The following is a 22,336-nucleotide window of genomic DNA, read 5'->3' as shown; positions in this document are numbered from 1 at the left end:
TTTATGCAAGTTCACCGATGTGGCAATGTGTGTGCTTTGTCAGCAATCAATGAATGAATCATTGAATGTCATTCATTCATTCATTGTCATTATACTTCGTTAAACGTACAACATATAAAGTAGTAGTGGTAGATAGATAGAAATGGGTGTAGGACAATCATTGATATCTTCAGAGGGCATTGCAAGGAAGTTGGGCTTTAGTAATCAAATGAGTGATGAGTTGGCATTGCTGATATCAAGTCAACCATTGCCAGAGGATCTCGATACATTCATGGAGAGTGTATTGCTCAGTCTCAACTTCTCAGAGAGCTCCAATCACAAGCATCTATCAGATCTACTCAAACAACTATCACGAGAACTAGGTATGTACCTTGCTAGAGGCCTTCATCACACTCACACACTCTCTGACATACCCTTGCCCTTGCCCTGCCCTTGATCCCCCAGCGATAAACAATGTTGTATCAAAGAACTTTATTAGATTGCTCTATCATTATATACATAAACTACGAATGTTCAATCAACAGCTGGCAGGACTGCCGCCACTACGACAGCCACTCAGCGATAGTCAACAACTAAGATCATCGACTGGCATCCAAACTCAAACACAAACACAGGCACAACTTGAACTATTCAATCAACAACAATACTTGGTCAACTATACTTTACTGATTCAATCATTCACGCATCACTTTGTGGAGAACATGTGCTCGATCAACCTCATTCATCAGTTCTGCGCCATCGACAATAGTTGCAGCCAACTTCCAATGGACTTGCTGGCCGTGATCATTCATTCACTTGCAATTGAAWTCAACGTATGTAAAACTCACCTTGGTCGCCCGACTGGTCAACTCTCTCTAACTCATTCGTTCATGTACATAGTCAATACTCTTATGACATTCACATGGCATTGSCTCAACCTGTTGCTGGTTCTTGTTCTCAACTGAAATATACGCTCCAGTGGTTGATGGGGATGTGGATTCGGGGACTGATCAATCACCATCACCATCACAACAACAACATCAAACTCAGCCCGAGCCTCATCCAAATATATTCCTGGATCTCATGATTGGCATTGGACTCAAGCAATATGATCACATTGTATCAGTGGACATGTTGAACTCTTTCGTCAAGAACCTTCTCAACAATGTCGTCCATCACAACGACAGACCACACGTCATCAACAATGGATTGTTGAACTCGATTGGAACTGCTGCATGTAAACTGTCGTCATTCATTCATACAACTCATCACAATCAAACTATCAGCCATACTAACGTATGATCATATCATTAGCCTACCTTCTTTTGCTGCCATGGAACGCATATAGATACTTCTTCCCAGCAGAAATAGGCTCATCCACTGACCCAATATCCGATCTCTCACTATTCACACTGCTCTCAATGATTCAATACCATTCCATCGACCTGATGCCCACCGGAGCCAATCCATTTCGAGATATAATTCATACCATCCAAGACCTAGACTGTAAGACTGATCGGACGTTCCAGTCTACCCTGCACACTCGCTCAATCACTCACTCAATCAATCAATCGTTAGTTGCAGATATGGGTACACTTGCACCAAACACACTGGCGATATCAATGTCCAAGTTGTATGATACGATAATCAGATCGCCATCGATGGAGAAGAACCTTCTCCTCCTATACTATTTATTGCAGAATCCCAACTTCTTCCGATACGTTCAGTCCAGGACTGACATTGATAGCTTGATAATGCCAAGCCTTCACATTCTGTACAGCTCCTTTGAGGAGAAGCCACAACAAGTCTACCTCATACTCATTGTTGTCTTGATGCTCACACAAGATCCTCTGTTCAATGCCAATGTCCACTCTTTGGTATGCATTCATCTGTTCATTCATTCAATCCATGTCATACTAACATACCTCAACATTAGATAATACATCAAGTCAACTGGTACAAGGAGAGACATCTGCTCGATATTTCCCTCGGTGGACTACTCATGGTGATACTCATCAAGTCGATTGTGTTCAATCTTTCCAAGTTAAGGGTAAGGTTCAATCATTGCCACAATTGCTAATTACACAACTAACCAATGACAACCAGGACGTATATCTTCACACAAACTGCTTGGCTATCTTGGCCAATCTGTCATCAAGCATCACAAACATTCATCCATATGTGGCATCAAGGATGGTAAAGTTGTTGGAGATACTTTGTAAACGATACCTAAAGCTGTAAGTGCTATACATACTTCATGCCACAGCTGCCCATCAATCATACTCGCAATGACTAATCAATCAATCACATTTAGGAAACAAAACAATTCAAATATGTCCAAAGAAGGAAGTCCAATAGATCAACAATTGGAGCAACAACTTCAGGAGAATGCATTGATACAATCTGAGGAGCTGCAAACTCACTCTGACTTCTTGTTTATAGTTCTTCAGATCATCAACAGCACACTTACATATCGATCCAACTTCAATCCCCATCTCATATACTCATTACTACACCAGAGTGAATATCTCAAGAGTCTATTCAATGACGAAAACCTCTCTGAACTAGCTACCAACATCTCAAATGTATGATAGATACATCACATCCATCACTCAACCATCCGATCATCAAATACTAACATTATCTATCCCTACAAGATACTCTCTTTCTTTGTGTATGAATTGTCAGTTGCCAATGTACAGGAGGATTGGCCCGCTGAGAGGATACTCTTCTTTTTGGAATCAAAGTCCAAACAGATCGTTGCTCCACCCAATGAACAGGAGGGTGCCCTGCGGTTCAAGTACGAGGAGGAACCAAACAGTCATGAGTTCATCACTCCATATCACTGGCAACTAGTATTTAATTATATTGGATCGGAATGGAGCACCGAGCATATCACACTATTCCAACTACAGTCACCAGCAGCATCAACCACAGACATTGATAATGGTGGACAAAAGACACCAACACTTGCTACTGACAGTATGTCCAACGAGTTCAACAACCATAGTGGTAGTTCGACGCCACCAAACGTAGAGATCCAAATCATCACTGCTCCGACTCCACCTCTAGCTCAAGATCCTGGACACAACATAAACATGGTGTGATCTACTCTCACTCAGTAACCTTGTTGCTGAATATTGTATGATACTTCTTCGAGATTGTTTTCCATTATATGAATAGATGATCGAAGGAATGGATCAGGATTGCCATGTCTTAATAGTTCAATCATATCAAAGTAATCCAATCGATTCAATCTCTGGTAAACAGGTGTCAAATGTCTGGATTGCTTCAAAAGAAATGTTAAGAGCAATCTACCTATCCTGCCATTGCCATCATGGAATGGATGTATCTGTAGGAAGGTGCAGTAGAACTTAAAGGCAAAGACTACTGGATGTAATGACTGGCTCATATTCTCAGAATGGATCATTGTCATCAATCTTGCCATCAAGGATTGAACTTCCTTTGGACCAGGGTAGATCCTGTTATAGTATTGATAAGCTTGGACCATACAGCCTCTATATTCCCCTGATTTGTTCCGGATGGCAGAGTTGATATTGTCACACTCAGGCATGAGTAACTTGTGTAGATACATGATGATATCCTCAGTTATTTGTCCATTCATTTGAAGAATATACGACTGAGCAAATAGGTACTTGCACAGCATTGAGACTTGATCCAAGTGATTTGTAAATCTTGGAAGGAATAGTTGGACTCTCTCCAGCAAGGTATTGACGTTAACATGTGATAGATTATCGAGTTTGCCAGTGATCAGTGGATTGATACAATGGAATATGTTTAAACTATCGATAATTGAGAGTGAATAACCTTCGATTACTACTGACTGATGAGCCATTGAACTACAATAGACATCGGTTATTGATACTTTTTCAAATAGTTGATTAGATTGGTTATCTAATGATTGGAGTAAGTCTATATTATCTTTACTCCATTGTCTCTCCTTTGTCAAATCAAAGGGATTGAAATAGTTGGTCCATAAATCTCCACTTATCATCAAGTCATTGTACTCTTTGGAGTCCTTGTCAATATGTTGAAGAGGTACATCATATATCTTATTAAGGATCTCCCTTCTCATCTCTGGGGTACCTCTATTTGTTTGTGATTCTTCCATCCAAGGATTACCAGCAAAGGTATTCTTAAAGTATTTTAAATAGAACTTGGCAACTGGATGGAGGTCTGAAGGGGGAGGAGGACCCATTGGATGGAACTTGACATACGATCCATTATACCTAGCAAAAGGAACAAGTCTTGTAATGATCTTTTGAATGAGCATACTTACGAATTATAACTTTGGTGTGTATGTTGGACTGAATCATGATTGAATGAATGAATGAATGAATTGGTGGATGGATAGTTGAGGTTGGGTGGTTCGAAGAAGAGATGAGCAAACATGTTGAATAAAGAGACAAAGAGAGATAATATTGTAGTACAAATGTAACTTAAATGACCTAAAGAAGGTCTAGTGGTCTTGATCATACACAGGGGAGATGATCCGTTTATTGGTCGTAGTGCTCCTCGTATTGCTGCTCCTCGCCGTACTGCTGCTCCTCGCCGTACTGCTGCTCCTCACCGTACTGCTGCTCCTCGTATTGCTGCTCGTATTGCTGCTCCTCACCCTGCTGCTCGTAGTGTTGCTCCTCACCCTGCTGCTCGTAGTGCTGCTGCTCCTCACCGTACTGGGCCTGGTCGTATTGAGTGCCGGTGGCCTGGGCGCCTGGGGCGGCACCGAAGACAGTGTATTGTGGCTTGCCACCGGATCCCTTCTGGACACCACGGGCACCCTCGGCGACCTTCTTTGGTGCGTTCAAGGCGTTCTTGGTGGCCAATGAGTCGAGACCGACTGTTGGTCTGTCACCAGATCCCTTCTGGGCAGAGCCCAAACCCTCAGCAACCTTCTTTGGTGCGTCTAAGAGAGAATGAATGTAAAGAAAATAGGAAGTAACAATGTTGTTAGATAAGTGAATGGATATGACATTGATGTTTGTTACTTACTGAGGGCAGTCTTCATGGCAACAGAGTCAGTGACGGCGGTGGCGTTGGCCTTTGGGGTGTGGACAGCGCAGTAAAGCTTGCCATCGAGACCCTTGAAGTTCTTAACGTTGAGGGTGCAGGCACAGACGGAGCCTTTATAATTGATTGATTGGTTTAACAAAGAATTAGGTTATTTGTTCAACAACTTACTACCTTCCTTCTTTCATTCATTCCAGTATTTCTAGGCCTTCACTCTCTCTCTCAATCACTCTCTCACCCGCTCTCAACATCCATTCAATCAATCGACCAACCTCTCCCTACCTCTCAACCTCATTCCGACTTTCCATCCCTACCTCTCTCCCTCCCTCACCTCTCTCACTCCTCATTCTTCTTCTTTAGCTTTGCTAGACATACACTTGAAGCAACCCTTGTGGTAGGACTTCTCAAGGGCGACGATGGACTCCAATGGGTAGGCAGTCTTGTTACAGATTCCACATTTGACAGAGGCAGACATTATTATAGATGTGATTTGGGGATTATATATGTAAATATATATTAAGAATACAACAGGGGGTTTACCTTTAAAGGTGTTTGTTTGTTAGAGAGAGTAGTAGTAGTAATTATTATTACAACAGAGTGTGATGAGTGTGATTTTAGATATGTGGCAGGGCCGGATGGATGCAGTCTGACCAGATAGATGATAGGTTATGATCCATGATATGATGAATGTTTGGATCTTTAATTTAATTTTATTTCTTTTTTGTTTATGTTGTTCTTAATTCATTAATCACACCCACTCACCTCCAACTCCAAAGCCATAAATTTTAATTGAATATGCATTCAAAAATCCATCCAACCCTTTGGGTCATGATGAAGTGAGTGATGGGTGGGTGTGGTTGTGATCGATGGATGGATAGTAGGACCTACCCACACTTGCCATTTCCATTCCAACTGCCTGTCTCCCACCCACTCACCACTTTCTAATCTAGATTGGTTATCATGACATTCGATGATCAACTGTTTATTTGATTATGGGATAGATATATATCTATCTTTTTATCTCCACATGTGACAACCAATATAATAATTATGTTTGCGTTGTGATATTTATGTTTATGAGTGTTACAAATAATGAGTAAAGATCTGTATTGACAATATTTCTAAGAGTGAATGATCGTTTAAACAAATAATTGAACGACGTCATGCATTATGATCATGACCAATTTGAAGGGATAACGTTATCCTTGCTCGGACTTCAAAAAAAAATTGATCAGAGTCGATTGTGGTGTTGACGAATGTTTGTGTGTTTTGCGCTTCTCTCTCTTCAAGCATCACATACTTTACAACAAGTCAATCAGACATAACATACATAATATATATAAAGAAAGGATGAATCAATTGGTTCGAACACTGTCTAGTCGACTGTACATTACATCAAAGAGCACTGGTCAATGCTTGTTTGGATCACAGACGACCTCACTGTACAGCAGATCATTCGCATCAAAGAAGGCCACAATCAACAACAATGATACACAGACAGAGACAGCAACTAATGTTGCTGCTGCAACAAAGACGACTACGACAACTACTACTAGCGGAACAGTCAACACTTCAAGTTTGATTCAGTCAGTGCTCAAGGAACAAAAGGCAAAGGAGATCGAGGAGAAGGGCAAGCCAAAGACGGCCATCGCCACTCTTCGCAACCTCCCATACAGTCAGTGGAAGATGATGCCATTGTTCAAGGCCTTGACTGGTCTGAGCTATCGCGAGGCTATTGCCCAACTCACATTCGCCAACATTGGCCCAGCCAACCAGCTCAAGGGTCTAATGACATCAGCTCGTTACAATGCAGAGTTCTACAAGAACCTCGACCCAGATCGTTTAGTAGTTTGTACGTACATCTACTAAGCTTCATGCATTGCACGGCATGTGTACTAACACAATCATTCATTCAATCGTTCAATCAATCAACAGCTCAAATATGGACAGGAAGATCATATTATCAACCAAGGATAGAGTTTAAGGGTAGAGGAAGGACTGGAATCAGAAGGAAGCCATTCACACATGTTACGATCGAGTTGAAGGAGGTGGAGAGAGTGGCAGGCGAGAAGAAGCTGGGCAAGTTTGGAAAGACACACAAGACCATCGAGAACTACAACAATCCATTGATTTCCTAAATGGTCATTCATGGAGTTTAGATTGATTGAAGCGAAGCGATGGAATAAATCCATTGGACAACACGAGATATATATATATACAATATGATCATCAATCGACTCGTTGTCGAGCACCTTTACTTTATATATGTACCTAGTAGACCTAGACCAATTGGAGGGAAAAGGAAACAGGAGCACAAGGCGAAGCCAAGGATGAGCAGGTCATACGCCAGTTGGTGATGGAGACTGGGGTATGACTGACTGAATCGTCCCCAGAAGCAGAGCAACGATAGAGTGATTATGATGTGCAAACAGTGCTGCAGGAAGAAGTTGTAGAACTCTGAGGTGTAGGAGTATAGTGCCAAGCCAACGGGCACGAGGTAAACACATGCAGGACACCAGCCAGGGAGCAACAGCACGAAGCATATCGCGGAGACCAACTTGATGAGAGGGCCCAGGTCGCGGATGGAGCAACGTGGGTCCATTGACGGACCCGTTATGATACTGAATATAGGCGTGCAGTACGACAGGTTGTGTAGTGGGGTAATGAGTATCGAGTAGGCATGGGATATGGCAAAGGCACAGTAGATGAGCAGCACGAGCTTGGCCAAGATGCGGTAGTGGAAATTGTCTCGCTCCACCTTGTTCTTGAGATTGATCTTGTCGCGCTTATCTTTGGCGGTTTTTTGGTTAGCCTCATAATCGTCCATCTTCTTCTGGTAGGCACGTTGACGCTTCTCGCATGCGTCCCTCAGATGTTGCCTCTCACGCTCCTCTCGATCCTGTTGCTTCTCCCTTCGTCTCTGTTCGTCTTTCTTATTCTTCTCGCACATCTTTAAATAGAATCGCTCCCATTTATCCTTCTCCTTCTTTTGTTCAATCATCATAAACACATCCAACATTGATAGTCTCTTGCTTGATCGTTTGGATGTTCGATTATTGTTGTTGTTGTTGTTGATGGACTCTATCTCATCATCATTGTAGTCGCCATCTTGTAGTGGCTCCTCCTTTGGTATGAGACTCATCAGATCGGAGGTGGAGGATGATGACTCCTCAGGCTGTACAAATCCAAGGAACAACGTCTTCTGATTACTATTCATTTGATTGTAGAGCTCGAGTGCCAACGGCATGTTGCTGGGATCAATCTGTTTGTTGTCCGCCAAGTTGGTAAGGTATTGGAATGAATTGTCCATGATGTTGTTGTTGTTGTTGTTGTTGTTGTTGTTGTTGTTGTTGTTGTTGTTGTTGTTATTATTATTATTATCATCATCAGCTCCAACTCCAGCTCCTCCACTCTCCTGAATCATCTTCTTCATCTCTGCCACAGTCTCCAGCTTCTTCCTTTCCATCTCAAAGTCATTGTCCTGATCCAAGAATACATCGCCAAACCTCTCTATGATTGATTGAACCAGTGATTAGTGATGAGTGGATGGGTGGAAAGGTGCTGCTCGCCAGGTCGCCAGCAACTGTCTTGTACATACCTCGGTGTGGAAGTGCCATTGCTCTGAGTTGATCATAGTCATCAAGTTGATCATTAAAGTTTGTAATGATGCCCTTTCGATACTGATCGTATTGGACGAGGAGATGGTTGGCCTCGCGATATATGCTGACCATCGATCTGATGTCAGCCATCAACTGTATCTCATTATTGTCATCAGCTTTATACTCCTTCTTCTCGTACTCCATCAATAACTTGTCCAAGTTATTAAAGTTCTTCTCTTCTAGCTGATGTTTGATATCGGCTAGTAGTAAATCCTTGTCGTTGGGTTCCACTTCATCCTTGATTGACTCGAGATCTTTCAGTGCCTCACTATCTGACTTGAGCATTGAGTTATACAACCAGCGTACTCCAATCACAAGACATAATGTGATGATCAACACTGTCAACAAGATGATTGGTATCAATGATCGTTGTTGATCATGGTCATGGGCATGGGTATTGTCATTGAACTGATCTGTTTGATGTTGTTGATCCATTGTTGAAGTCGGTGCCAATGGAGGCGTCTGTTGACCTGGACATAGATCAGGGAAGTTCTTGCATATTGATGACATCATATTAAGGTCATCATCATTTGGTTTACTAGCATACACAACAACTATGCTGCATATTAACAACATAACTATTGTATTCGCCATTGACAATTATAATATGTATATATTTGTATCTTATCTTGATTGATTGAATGATAAATCTAGATTGAATGATTGATCATTAGTGTGGTTGTGTTGGAAAACTCATGTAATGATGACGATGTCGGGTTTGAAGTTCACTGATCACCTGATGTTTATATAAATCCTTCGTTTGATACAATCTTGAGAATGATGTCAATGACAACGGAGGAGGAAGTGTCGTAGGTTGGATCACTGATCTTGAGCTCCAGTAGTCGGTCTAGGAGCATGCGAACCTCTTTGAGTATTACAAGTATCTTGCCACTGGCTTTGAACTTTAGCCACTTGTCCAATGTGATGTGTTGGAATGCTTGGTCAATATCGATTGTTCCACCAATTGAGAACAACAACAATGTCAGTGGACTGATGTTGGTCGTATGATGAAGGAACAGTCTGGAAGTCTTCATCCTCTCATGGTACAACAAGAAAGGTGAGACAAACTCGCCCTCCTGTGTATTGACTGATCTTGGATGAATGAATACTCGTTCGTTTCCTGAATGTTGTTGTGTTGAATCCGTTGGTTAGTTGATTGTTTGGTTGATTGTTTGGGTGGCGCGATGTTGGCAACATACTCTTGTCATTGCGGATAAGTAGCAACAGCTTTTGTGGATCATATTTGTTCTGGATGGCACCGCCTGCTGCCTTGGTGTAGGTGGCCTCGGGTACATCGATTCTTGTGATCTTTGGATACATTCCAGCACAGAGGACTGCTTTGATCACCTTTTGATTGCTTGCGAATGAGTTGTAAATCGCTCCACAACACTCGCTTACCAAATCCGATCCACTACTGCCATGCTTCAGTGCCTTGTTGATCGACTTGACGCTGAGACCATGAGGCAAGAATCCAATATCTGACAACTGTTCCATGAACTGAACTCTAAGGTCCTGGATCGTGCGCAATGTAGGAATGGAGAGATTGTTCTTTGATTGATTGAGTGTGAGGTTGAGTCCTTGGAATAGTTCCAATCAATCGATTCAACTTACATCTTTGCAGAACTGGTACTCGTTGCCATCACGAATGGACTTTCTCCAATGATCGTAGGCGATAAAGAATGAGAAGTGATCACTTTGATGACCAAAGCTGAACTTGTCACCTGGTCGTTGTGATCGGTCTTGCGCTGTGGTGATGAATGGTGTCTTGTAAGATAGTGTGGCGGCAATGGTAAGGATGGGATCGAGACATCGGAAGATGCAGCCAAACAACAACATCTTGCCAATGTAGATGTCGACGGGCAGTGATGCCAAATGATAGCCAAGTGGCAACAACTTCTCGTTGGCATCGATGGCGTTGATCGAGACTAGCTCCTCGATGGCGTGCTGCACTAGCTCGCGCGATGGAGGCTGGATGGCCATTGCCAAAAATTCGTGTATCTTTCGCGCCTTGCCCTGCTGCAGCTGGCTCTGGAACAACTTGACGTGTAGACACAGCTGCTGGAGTGGCGTGCGCAGAATCTCGGGTATCTCCTGCTCGTCAAACTGCTGCTCCATGCTCTTGGTGAACAGCTTGTAACAAATGCCCGCCGATGTACGACCGGCACGACCGGCACGCTGGCGCGCGGCGGCACGGGCAATCCATGACTCGCTCATCATGGAGTTCTTTGTGAATGCGTTATAGTTCATCTGATTGACGCGACCAGTGTCGATCACCACACCAATGTCGTCGATGGTGATTGAAGTCTCGGCAATGTTGGTGCTGACTATCACCTTGACCTTGCCCTTGGGCGGGCGCTCAAACACCTTTTGCTGGTCGCGTGGCGAGAGAGACGAGTGCAGTGGCAGGCACCACATGGACGAGGCGTCCTCGCGATAGTTCAATGCATTGATGATCTGAATGATGTCTGCGAAACCTGGAACAAACACCAATATCGACTTGGGTGTGCCGTTGCCATTCAATTGTCTTCTGACCAAGTATCCAACAAGGTTCTCGATAAAGTCCACATTGATTCTCTTCTGATCCATCTTGACTCCCATCGCATCCAACATCTCTTCTTGAGGGTTTGATGTTGTTGATGTTGTTGATGTTGTTGATGTTGTTGATGTAGTTGACGTGGTTGACGTAGTGGATGTAGTTGATGTAGTAGAAGTTGATGATGATCGACCATATGAGTAAGGTGGACGGTAGTTGATTTGTCTGATTGAGTCCTCGAGATAGATGGTCTCGACGGGATAGGTGAAACCAGCGATTGAGAAGATGGCCTGCTCGCCAATGCCAAAGTATCCTGCGATGAGCTTGGCATCGAGTGTGGCACTCATCAGGATTAGCTTGAGGTTCTTGCGCTTCACCAGAAGCTGCTTGAGAATGATCAGCAGGAAGTCGTTGTCCATCGAGCGTTCGTGCACCTCATCAATGATGATGTGCGATACGTCAGCGATGGGGTTGGCATCGAGCATCATCCTCAGCAGGATACCAGTCGTCACGAATAGCAGTCTGGTGTCCTTGCTTCGCTTTACCTCGTTTCTGATCTGATAGCCAACTGTTTGTCCGACTCGATCTTTCTCGCCACCCGCCCACTCGGATGCCACACGCTCGGCCACACCAATGGCAGAGATACGTCGCGGCTGAGAACAGATGATGTTGCAGCTGCTGCCCTGGCCCTTGGCCACCAGGGACTCCAAGATATATTGTGGGATCTGTGTGGACTTGCCCGAACCTGTCTCTCCAGTGACCACAACCACCTGATTACCACCAAGCACATTGATGAACTCTTGACGCTTGGAGAACACGGGAAGGGACTCGCGAACCTTCCTGATCGGTTTGCTCTTCTCATTATGAGCGACCTGCTCCATGTAGTTCTTCATCTCAACATTGATCTTCTCATTGTTCATCACCACTCCGCTGCCTGATCGTCTGGTCTGTTGCTTGCCGCCACTCGACGCCTTGCCCAGTGGGTCAATGATCGCGCCATCAATACTGAGCTCGTTTAGGTCCATTCGAGCGTCTATCGAGCTGACCTGCGCGTTGAGTGTGTCCTTGGCGCTGGAGTTCAGCCATCCAATTATCATGAACACCATTGGTTGATTGAGTGATTGAGTCACACATTGATTGATCATCTCCTTGCACACGCGGTATGCACGATGATGCTTTGATCGATCATTAGGCAGGAACAGGAAGATGGGTGGGTTGGCGGGATAGTTGCACGCCGCGGGGAAGATGACCTCCAGCTCGCCAAGTCCATCATCCAGACGCACCTTGTAGTGATCCTTTGTCAGGGCCTTGAATGTGGCCTCATAGATTGATTGTAAAGCCTGTAGCTCGTCGCCTTTGATGTCTGCGTCTCCAGTGCCATCGGTATTGATCTCAACGCCAGTGAGCTTGTAGTAAGCTCTGGCCAACATGTTGTCGCCCACGACGCCATCCTCCAGACTCGAGTGTATCTCCTTCTCAGTCCAGCCATACGCGGCCAGCTTAGCCACACACTCATCCAACTCTGCATTGCCAGTGGCCTGTGTCACAACTGTCTTCTTCTGGATTCCAATATGTTTAGGCCTGAATGAGGCGGGCAGTTCAGATTCGCGCACATTAAGACATAGCCATGATATTACATTGGCAACACTTGAAAGGTCGCGCACACGACCAAACGCCGCCTGGATGTCGCTGTTCTTGAAGCCCAACCCGTTCAGAGTCGAGGTTAGCGCATCCATCTCTCGCTCATTCAGCTCGGCCATGTCCACATCGCCAGGCTCGCTGCCAGCCGTCGTCTCAACGTGGAGGTTCATCTGCTTGACCAGTGAGTGCACCGCGCGGATGGCCTCCTCAGACATGTTGATCGAGGGCACCTGCTGTGTGTGAGTGGGCTCCTCCTCTTTGAGTCGCTGCTCCTCAGCCTGCTGCTCGCGCTCAAACTTCTCCTGCTCGGCCTGCTGGATCTTGGCCTCCTCAGTCAGCTGAAGCCAAAAGGGAGTGTACTCGGGCGGGAACAGCTTATTGATGTTTGTATTGCCCATCAGGTCGTGCAGGGCCACCAATGCAGCGTATGATCTAGCCTCCAGCATTGTTGGACTAGAGTGCGGTGGCATATATGTCTTTGTCGTCTTTATCTTCTTCTTGCCTTCGAATGTCAATGTAACCTTTGCACGATGCAACTGTTCACCTGTCGTCGACTTTGCTGGCTTTGTCTCACCAAACACCGGTCTCTCCATATGCTGTTTCTGGCAATACTCATTCAAGTATTGTACAGGTACCTTACCCGTCCATCTTGGCTTCATTAATTGATGATTGATTGATTGATGTGTATGTGTCAGTCAACTTGCTGCTCAAGCATGACGATGATTCATGTTCATACCTTGGGCGGTTCACCTGGAGGTGCAGCTGCGCCACCAGGGGCTGGTGGTCCATCCTTCTTTCCTTTGTCTCCTCCTTTGGCAGATGGGGCAGCTGGTGGATCTACTCCTTTCTTGCCCTTGGCATCAGCAGGCTTTGACTTATCGTCTTTAGTCTTTGACTTGTCATCTTTTGTCTTTGACTTGTCGTCCTTTGTCTTTGACTTGTCATCCTTTGACGTTGTTGATGATGACGAAGATGACCCAGACTTCTTAGACATCTCTATCTCTCTCCTGTGTGTGTGTATCTGTATACTTTCGTTCGTGAAGTGAGATGAATGAGTAAGTTTCGACGAATGACTTTGAAGTCATGTGAGTGAATTGTTTGACTCAAGTGAGCTTCACTCATTAAATTACTTGCGCAACATATACATATACATATACTTATACTTCATATACATATACTACATATATACAATGCATAACATAGATGATATTAATAATATAACTCAATATCAATCATTGTCCATTGGTTTGGTTGATCGTTTGAAGAGGGACACAGTGCAGATGCTTAATAAGCGTGTGGCTGCGATACCAAGATCAGATATGAATGGCGATGGTGATGGTGATGGCGACGGCGAAGAGGATGACATGTCACCAGATATGTTATACTCTACACTTGATAGTGGTGGATGCCTGCAGCTACTGATGCAGCTATCACAGATTGACACACAGTTGGAGCAAGTGTTGGAGAGACAACGCACAACAGTCGATGATGAGAAGCGAAGATCTGAACACCTGGACAACACATTGAACGCGTTGGCTTATGAGAAGGACACGGTACAATCACAGCTGACGCAACTCGAAGCTGCCCTGCCATTCGATATCAATGACCAGCGACTCAACCTCTCATCCGAGTCGCACTTCCTCAGCGATCGCCCGTCAGGCTATCACTCGGGCCATCAATCAAACAAGGTGATCGAGCGACTCGAGTGGGAGATGTCCAAGCGCATCGCCAAGCTCCAGGAGCTCGAACAGATGAAGGCCAAGCTAGTCGATGTCGCCGCGCAGGAGCAACGCAAAGCCAAGGAGTTGGCAGACTTTGAGGCCAAGCTCAAGAGTGGCAATATCACGACGGCGGCGGTCATGCGGCCCATCCAAGCACACATGACCATACAGAAACAGAGTCAGCCGCCAATCATGGACAAGCACCCTCTACTCAAACATGCGCCATTGCCACTATTCATATTATACAATGAGTTGCGATCATTCCAAGAGGTATTCTGCAACCAGATCGATGTTGACCTGAACTGTACAGACGTGGCGACAACCTCAACATCATCCCAACCATCAATACTCACTCCATCAGAAATATATGTAACATTGATCATCACATCTGGTATGTCCTCATTGGTCCTTGGACGTTGATCATCGAGTCCAACTCAACTCAACTAACACTCAAATCAATCACTTCAATCAATCACTCCAATCAATCACTTCAATCAATCAAGCCAACAACAATATGTTGACGATGCAATTCTATTATTATCCAAACTTGAAGATGGTATCGGTCGTGCCATCGATGAATGGCAATGAGATTAGAGGTCAGAGATTGTTGGAGAGTTTAGATCCCAATGATAAGGGATTGATCACACTCAATGCCTCCAATCACTTCCTGTTGGGCAGTGACGAGGCGTCATTCACATCGGCCAGTCACAATATCAAGGGCAGACCATTCAGATGGCTGCAACATATAACCGGTCTTACATTCCTACCCGAGATTACCATTGACGATGTACACAACAAGTCTTTCCAGATCCACAACTTCAAGCCAAAGACTACCAACGATATCCTATTCGATATAATCTCAAACATCAATCATTAAACCTTTCACTCCAGGATCGATCAGTGAGTGAATGAACCATCATCATCATCATTGATGTAGTAGTTGTCTTCTTGTTCTTGTCCTGTCCATGTATCGCAAGAGAGTAGATAGATAGAGAGTCTGGACATTGATATCTGTGTCAATAGGTCTAAAGGTTTATTCCTGTTCCATGCTAAAGGCAATGAAATGATCAATCCGTTTACTTGGACTTCTTGTCAATGTGGACCTGTGGGACATTCTGTTTGATTGTGTAATGGTATATATGTGTAAGTCTAACTGTATCCTCTGTATTCCTGTATGTATCGCATCAAACAATCCATTCATTCATTCATTCATTCGATCGCTCGCTTCACTTGCTGCTAGATATCGCTTACCTGTGGAAGAATGTTCAACAACTTGGAAGCCTTCTCTTGGTCTTGGACCTTGAGAGTGTACAGGAATCTTCCACAACGAACCTTGAACTTGGAGACCTTGCCGTTTCTCTTGATTCTGACCTCCTTGGCGTCCTTGCGACGGACAGTCAGGAGGAAGTCTTTGATTTCACGGATTTGCTTTGGCTACATTGATTGATTGACGATGATTGATGATTGATGTGTCAGGATTGATTGATCTAATCTGTCGTCTGTCATGAAAGAGAGATATAACACATACCATTGTTGGATGTGACACAGGGGATATGAGGAACAGCGATTGAATGTACAAACACCAATCTATCTCTGTTGGGTATCGCCTCCTCCACACACTCGCTCAGTGTTGTTGCAAACTTTTAATTTATTGATTTTTTATCAAATCTTCCTAAATTGAGTTTGGAACTTCCTTCCTTCACATTTGGGATCACCATCAAACTACTCCATAATTTCAATTGGCAACAAGTATGATGCTTGTTCAGCATTATCAAACAACACAGATACAATCTTAATAATGGTAACAACCTTGGAGAGGAGGAGCAATTGAGTTCATCGTAGGAGTCCCGCCTTGTCTAAACAATTGGAGATGTCAATGAGATATGGTCGTAGTAGACTGTCATGATATTATCATTAAACTGGACTTGACTTGCTTTGAGATAAATCTTAATATTTCCGGATAACTCTTACCCAATGGGATATCTCAATGTCACATGTGATTGGACTAAAGTGTGTGGGGTGGTGATGTCGACAAAGATGACCTGAAGCGGAAATTGTTTATCGATTGAAGGATTAGTGGTGCTTGAACAACAAGTACATGTTCAATCTCACTAATAATGTGATTGAATCAATGATTCTTCATTCTTCATTCTTGTTCTCTCACTAAACTAAACTAAACTAAACTATCTATCTTCATAGTGATAAAGTCAAATGACAACAAATAATAAGATAAAGAACAAGTCTGAGAAGAATGATGATTCTTCAACTATTACAACAACATCATCAGCAGCAACAAACAAACAAATATTCGTTTATGGATATGCTGAGATGAATGGACCGCTGGCAGTGTTCAATACCAGTGTTAATATAGATCCTCCACTTGTACTACTACTTGGATGGGTTGGATCAGGTCACAAGCAACTCTCAAAGTATGCCCATTATTGGAACAAGAAAGGTTGTGACACCATCCAATATGCGACACCATTCTTTGACTTGTAGGTATCAATCCACTCAATCAATCAATCATTCGTTCAATCAATGCTGACCCAATCAATCAATCAATCAAGTGCACTTACAACATTTGCCAAGTTCAAGGCTGTGAGGATATTGAGACAGATCAAGAGTTACTTGGAGTCCAAGCCACGATGTAAACAGATCATTATTCACATGTTCTCAAATGGCGGTGGATTCAACTATGCGCACATGCTCAGATTGATGAAGTCACAAAAGGAGTTTACATTCATTCATTCCTACATCAAGGGCGTGATCATGGACTCGCTTCCCACGCTGTCTCTCATCACTGGCTTCCAAGCACTGCAGAAGGCTGTGCCATTGCCTGTGTTCTTGGTGGCGGTGCTCTTGTCACCAGTGCTCGCGGTGTTCTGGGCACCACTGGTGTTCAACTACTATTCGACGCTGGCCAACAAGACCAATCGTTGGCAACACCTGCTGATATACTCGCGCGCCGACTCGTTGGTCGACTGGAACATTGTCGAGCGCTTCCGTCGTCGTCTAAGCGTGGCATTGATCGACCATAACCTGATCAATTATAGATGCTTCGATGACTCGGAGCATGTATTACACATGAAGATGCATGCCAAAGAGTACAAAGGATTGTTGGATAACTTTATAACTGCTGCTGGATTACAACGCGCACTGCCATCCTCCCCTGGTGGTGGAGGTGTCCGTAAGATGGCAATCGAGAGCAAGTTGTGAGCGTCCATCAATCGATGGACATGATGATCATCATCAAGTGGCTGTCATTGATGTTGGCTGCAGCCATCGACCATCCTGATGATGTAGTATATATAAATAATCCATGGACCTGATCATCCAGTCCATTCCATAATGATGACGATTATGAGTTTGCTTGAGACCTTTGCCCATCAAGCAAGTGTGAAAGTGATTTGATCTAATCCAAGATGAAGCATCTTGATACAATATCATTGACAACCCATTCGATTCCAGCTTCAAGCCCTTCACCAGTGACTGCACTACAACTCTGTATCTTCCAATTATGAGTGGTCAATGATTCCAGGTCAAGATACTTGATGATCTCATCAGTTGTCTTTGCTCCATCCAAGTCCTGCTTATTGGCAAACACCAAGAATGTAGCTCCAGCCAGTTTCTAATTGATCATATAATAACATGTTAGTTGTTGTTTGATGATGAGTGATGATCATCACCAACTTGTAGGTATAAGTACCTCTTCATCAAGCAATGCCTTCAACTCTTTCTTGCAATCATCTAAACGTCTAATGTCTGAACTGTCTATAACCCATATGACAGCATCATTCTCTTCATAATAGTTCCTCCAATATGATCTCAATGTCTTCTGTCCTCCAATATCCCATATGTTGAGCTTATAACTATGTTGATCAAACATCGTCAAGGATTAGTCATTCATTCATTCATTCATTCATTCATTCATTCATTCATTCATTCATTCATTCATTCATTCATGAGCTTCATTCAAACATACTCTTTGTAAACCAATGTCTGTATGTTGAATCCCAATGTAGGACTGATCGTTGAAATGTCTTCACCATTGAACTTCTTCAGAATCGTTGTCTTGCCAGCATTATCAAGTCCACTTGTTATCGTCGTGTTGGTTGTGTTAGATATGTATGCCTCAACAATGTTATGTATTCATTGACATGACTTACAGCATCAACAGTCTAAGTTCCTTCTCCTTCTGTTTCATCTTCTTCAATACTGTTAGTAGACCCATCTTATGTTATCCTTTTCTTTATCTGTCTATGTGTTTGAGTCAAATCATGTGAATGGTCATCAATTTGGGAAACAAAGTTGGCAACACAAAATGAGGCGACGAGGACACAACGAATGGATGGATGTCCAAGTTATATATGTATTGTTATTACATGAATTTACAACAACTCAATGGATGACCATCCTTGCTTGGTGGCATGGTCATCTCTCCACTGTTGATAATGGACTTCCTTCTGATCTTGGGACTGGTAGGTGTCATTGGTGGGCTGGTTGTCTTGGTTGGTGTGTCAAGAGTCTGCTGTGATGTTGTGGTCGATACCGATGGATTGCCAGCAGAGGTGTTGTTGTTGGATTGGTCTGATGAATTTATGCCATCTGAATGTCCATTTAGTGTTGATCGTGGTGTCGCCTGATCCTTCTGTGCATGCTCAATTGCCTGGATCAATGACGATTTGAACATTGAGCTGGTGGACGACTTGAGTGTATTGCCTTTGGAGTTGAGGTTGAGCTTGCTCTTTGATCGCTTTGGTTCATTGTCGTCATGCTCCGCGCTGGTCTTGAGGAAGCTGCCACCGCCTCCACTCACGAGCTCTTCATTACTGGTCGAGCTTGTCATGCTTGTTGTGGTCTTGGCATCAGCCACAAGTATCGAAGGAGGTATGTTGCTTGTCGTTGGTGTCTGACATGGTGATGTTTGTGTTGATGATTCAGCAGAGAGAGCATCCTGATTGCTATTGTTGTCGTCCTCATCACTACTCAGACCTCCATTGTTGTTGTTGTTGTTGTTGCCAAAGTCTTCGTCCTCCTCAAAGTCCAGATTGATAAATGTCTCCTCTTCAATCATGAAGCATCTGAATATCCTCGGATAGCTCAGTATGGCCTGTCTAAAGTTGTCAAATGACAGCTGATCGTTCACAATGCCAAGGTTGGAGAACACTATATCTACATATTCCTCGATGGTATACTGTGTGACTGCCAGAGGATCCAACTCAATCTTCTCATACACCGTCTGCAGCATCAGCTTCATCTCCTCCTTGGACACGAATCCAGAGTTGTCGCTATCAAAGAATGAGAAGTATACTATACATGTGATGGATGGGGGTGAGTTGATGTGAAATGTGATCACGAGTGTCAGGAGCGACTTACACTTGAGTCTCTCTTCAGATGTGCCCTTGGCCAATATACACAGTCCACTCATAAGTTCGGAGAAGTCAAGCGAGCCATCCTTATCCTTGTCAAACACCTTGAATAGTTGTTGAACCAGTACATCACGACCATTGTTATCTGATGCCGGTAGAATGTACGAGAACACCTTTCTGAACAAGTTAAAGTCCAACTTGAGTGACTTGCCCATGCTGACTCTGCTGCTGCTCATACTAAGATTCAAGTTCCTGAATCCAGTCCAAATCTTCTCCAAGTCAGTCTTTGAAACTATTGATTGATTGGTTGAGTGAGTTATTGTTACTTGTGGATTGTGCATGGACCAAACATACATCTTGTGATCTTGGCAGTGATGCTCAGGTCTCTGAGCTTCCTCATGTCTTCCAACTCTTGTATCAGCTTCAACTCAGCGCCCTTCTTATACTCTGCAAAGTCCTCTTGTGATATCTTCTCCTTCCAAGAGTTGAATTTCTAAATGGTGCGTGATGGGAGGAAGGTCAGTTAACAGCTAGCTGGCGTGCGATTGAGAACAAGTGCCTTCCATACCTTGAAGAACTTCTTGGCATTGAATATGCCCTTGACTTCGTTGGAAAGTGTGGTCAGAAGCTGTGGCGTGGAGTGGCACTTGAGGAGTGACTCCTCCATGAAGGCAAGGATGGCGAGTCCTGTGAGCAGTAGGTTGTAGCTTGCGAATCCAAGACATTTGAAGTCTGTTTCCTTGTGTCGCAGCCACTCAGACTCGGTGGCAGGCTTGTTGCGTCCATAGATGCCGCACTCGACAAAGAGATGGTCCCAGATGCGGAAGACAATCTCGTTGGGGAGGATGCCAATGTATAGACACATGAACCACTTGGTGGACAGCAGTGTGAGCGACACGCTGCACTTGCTCAGGTGGTTGTACAGCGTGGGCAGGTGGGTCTGCGTCAGGTGATCAAAGACGATCATGTCGACCTGTGCGCCCAGCAGGTTGGTCGAGTAGTAGTTGTGGCAGTAGTCCTCGACAATAGTCGAGAGCAGCCAGAAGGCGTCCTCCTCATTCTTGTTCATGACAAAGAGTAGGTAGCCAGCGACGATGTTCATGCTCTGGCAGTAGCCCACCTTGCGGTTGCGCACTGAGTAGGCCTGCAGCACGCGAGTCAGCTTGCGCTGGCCCTCGTCCGACTCAAAGAACGCGTGGCCGGGGAATGTTCGCGAGATGTCCTTGTCGATCTCGGGTATTGATTGGAATCGCGTCGACATGCGGTTTGAAGTGCGGATGATGTGATGCAGATGTTGATAGTATGACTTGCGCTGTGTTGGCGGTGTCAGACCGCGTATTGTTCCAATTCCTCTCAGTCTCGATGATATCTTCTCCTCTCGCTGTTTCTTGAACAACTCAATCTCCTCCTTTCTCTGCTTCTCCACTGCACCCGAGTATATCTTCCACAGCGAGAACCTAATCTCATGTGGTATACCATTGGACAAAAGCTTGTGTAGTTGCTTTGGGTTGGAGACTTGTGATTGATTGAATGTTAGTCATGCGTCCAATCATGCTCGTGTCCAACCAACAATAACAACAACATACATAGTCCAACATGTCTATATTGCTCGTTGAATGCAGTCCAGCTCTCAAGCTTCTTGGCAGCCTTTTCTTCTTCGGCCTTTTCAAACTTGTGTAGCTCCTCGATGAACTCGAGCCCGTCAAAGACAAAGCCGTACATGTCTCGTGTGGGACCCGGAGTGTCCAGTTCCATAATGACAGTGATGTGCTTTGTGTCCTTATCCTTGATGGCCACAATCCTATTGGCATTGTCCAAATCATTCTGATCGTACTCTATCTTCTTCTTTGGTTTCAATGAGCGTGGAACTCGTTCCTTCACAGACAGGAAGCTTGAATTACTCTTCTTCTTTACAACTGATCCATTGGTATTCTTTGGTGGTGATCCAATCTGAACAACCATTGGTGGCTCTGTAGATGTCTGTGTCTGTGTCGGTGCGGAGCTATCTGGGCTTCTCATGTCATTGCTGTTGCCGTTTGGAGATGTTGATAGAAATGAAGATGAGGCTGAAGATGGTGATGTTGACATATTATCAGTGTTTGTCGTTGTGGTAGTTGTTGTTGTTGCTGTTGGTGCAACTCTTGATCCACCAATAGTGAGGGCTCTTGTTCTTGGCTTCTCTCTATCAGCCGACACATTCGTCTCGACAAACTTTGGTCTGTCATCTTCCTTTGTTACTTCACTCATTCCTTCAATCAAAGTATATATTTATATGTATATGTAGTAGAGTGATAGAGGGAATGTTGTAATGTAATTAAATGAATGAATGAATAAGTCTTTGACTTTGCCAGTTGCACTCTGCTACAGTGTGTGGACAACAACATTGGATTGCGCGATCTGAGA

General features: G+C 44.1%; 11 protein-coding genes across 11 annotated transcripts; 5 read left to right on the top strand and 6 right to left on the bottom strand.

Moving 5' to 3' along the window:
• Positions 1-142: 142 nt before the first annotated feature.
• Positions 143-565, top strand: SAMD00019534_050160 (hypothetical protein; the record flags this gene model as incomplete). The annotated part of the gene is made up of 2 exons (XM_012899487.1): positions 143-362; positions 525-565. The coding sequence occupies 2 exons, from the start codon at positions 143-145 to the stop codon at positions 563-565; spliced, it is 261 nt and encodes an 86-aa protein (XP_012754941.1).
• Positions 566-1,062: 497 nt separating this feature from the next.
• Positions 1,063-3,086, top strand: SAMD00019534_050150 (hypothetical protein; the record flags this gene model as incomplete). Its single annotated transcript, XM_012899486.1, has 8 exons — positions 1,063-1,216; positions 1,294-1,485; positions 1,558-1,856; positions 1,916-2,029; positions 2,086-2,216; positions 2,294-2,564; positions 2,637-2,834; positions 2,895-3,086. 8 exons carry the CDS (start codon positions 1,063-1,065, stop codon positions 3,084-3,086), a joined length of 1,551 nt encoding a protein of 516 aa, XP_012754940.1.
• Positions 3,087-4,496: 1,410 nt separating this feature from the next.
• SAMD00019534_050140 (hypothetical protein) lies at positions 4,497-5,485 on the bottom strand (the record flags this gene model as incomplete). Its single annotated transcript, XM_012899485.1, has 3 exons — positions 4,497-4,906; positions 4,993-5,124; positions 5,386-5,485. The coding sequence occupies 3 exons, from the start codon at positions 5,483-5,485 to the stop codon at positions 4,497-4,499; spliced, it is 642 nt and encodes a 213-aa protein (XP_012754939.1).
• An 875-nt stretch (positions 5,486-6,360) lies between these two features.
• On the top strand, positions 6,361-7,148 carry SAMD00019534_050130 (hypothetical protein; the record flags this gene model as incomplete). Its single annotated transcript, XM_012899484.1, has 2 exons — positions 6,361-6,862; positions 6,946-7,148. The coding sequence occupies 2 exons, from the start codon at positions 6,361-6,363 to the stop codon at positions 7,146-7,148; spliced, it is 705 nt and encodes a 234-aa protein (XP_012754938.1).
• Positions 7,149-7,264: 116 nt separating this feature from the next.
• SAMD00019534_050120 (hypothetical protein) lies at positions 7,265-9,179 on the bottom strand (the record flags this gene model as incomplete). Its single annotated transcript, XM_012899483.1, has 2 exons — positions 7,265-8,520; positions 8,609-9,179. The coding sequence occupies 2 exons, from the start codon at positions 9,177-9,179 to the stop codon at positions 7,265-7,267; spliced, it is 1,827 nt and encodes a 608-aa protein (XP_012754937.1).
• Positions 9,180-9,412: 233 nt separating this feature from the next.
• On the bottom strand, positions 9,413-13,837 carry SAMD00019534_050110 (hypothetical protein; the record flags this gene model as incomplete). Its single annotated transcript, XM_012899482.1, has 4 exons — positions 9,413-9,789; positions 9,869-10,217; positions 10,281-13,496; positions 13,580-13,837. The coding sequence occupies 4 exons, from the start codon at positions 13,835-13,837 to the stop codon at positions 9,413-9,415; spliced, it is 4,200 nt and encodes a 1,399-aa protein (XP_012754936.1).
• Positions 13,838-14,033: 196 nt separating this feature from the next.
• Positions 14,034-15,438, top strand: SAMD00019534_050100 (hypothetical protein; the record flags this gene model as incomplete). Its single annotated transcript, XM_012899481.1, has 2 exons — positions 14,034-14,955; positions 15,068-15,438. Coding segments are annotated over 2 exons (1,293 nt in total), but the record flags the coding sequence as incomplete, so codon positions are not given.
• Positions 15,439-15,643: 205 nt separating this feature from the next.
• Positions 15,644-16,095, bottom strand: SAMD00019534_050090 (hypothetical protein; the record flags this gene model as incomplete). The annotated part of the gene is made up of 3 exons (XM_012899480.1): positions 15,644-15,679; positions 15,816-15,998; positions 16,093-16,095. Coding segments are annotated over 3 exons (222 nt in total), but the record flags the coding sequence as incomplete, so codon positions are not given.
• Positions 16,096-16,775: 680 nt separating this feature from the next.
• On the top strand, positions 16,776-17,777 carry SAMD00019534_050080 (hypothetical protein; the record flags this gene model as incomplete). Its single annotated transcript, XM_012899479.1, has 2 exons — positions 16,776-17,059; positions 17,132-17,777. Coding segments are annotated over 2 exons (930 nt in total), but the record flags the coding sequence as incomplete, so codon positions are not given.
• Positions 17,778-17,976: 199 nt separating this feature from the next.
• On the bottom strand, positions 17,977-18,795 carry SAMD00019534_050070 (hypothetical protein; the record flags this gene model as incomplete). The annotated part of the gene is made up of 4 exons (XM_012899478.1): positions 17,977-18,192; positions 18,271-18,433; positions 18,547-18,657; positions 18,731-18,795. The coding sequence occupies 4 exons, from the start codon at positions 18,793-18,795 to the stop codon at positions 17,977-17,979; spliced, it is 555 nt and encodes a 184-aa protein (XP_012754932.1).
• Positions 18,796-18,942: 147 nt separating this feature from the next.
• SAMD00019534_050060 (hypothetical protein) lies at positions 18,943-22,180 on the bottom strand (the record flags this gene model as incomplete). The annotated part of the gene is made up of 5 exons (XM_012899477.1): positions 18,943-19,874; positions 19,941-20,225; positions 20,288-20,426; positions 20,502-21,448; positions 21,520-22,180. 5 exons carry the CDS (start codon positions 22,178-22,180, stop codon positions 18,943-18,945), a joined length of 2,964 nt encoding a protein of 987 aa, XP_012754931.1.
• Between the last annotated feature and the right edge of the window lie 156 nt (positions 22,181-22,336).

This window comes from Acytostelium subglobosum, assembly GCF_000787575.1.
Source record: "Acytostelium subglobosum LB1 DNA, scaffold: scaffold9, whole genome shotgun sequence".
In the NCBI taxonomy this organism is placed as follows: Eukaryota; Evosea; class Eumycetozoa; order Acytosteliales; family Acytosteliaceae; genus Acytostelium; species Acytostelium subglobosum.
Note: the sequence above shows the minus strand (reverse complement) of the source record. Positions and strands in the feature narration are given on the sequence as shown.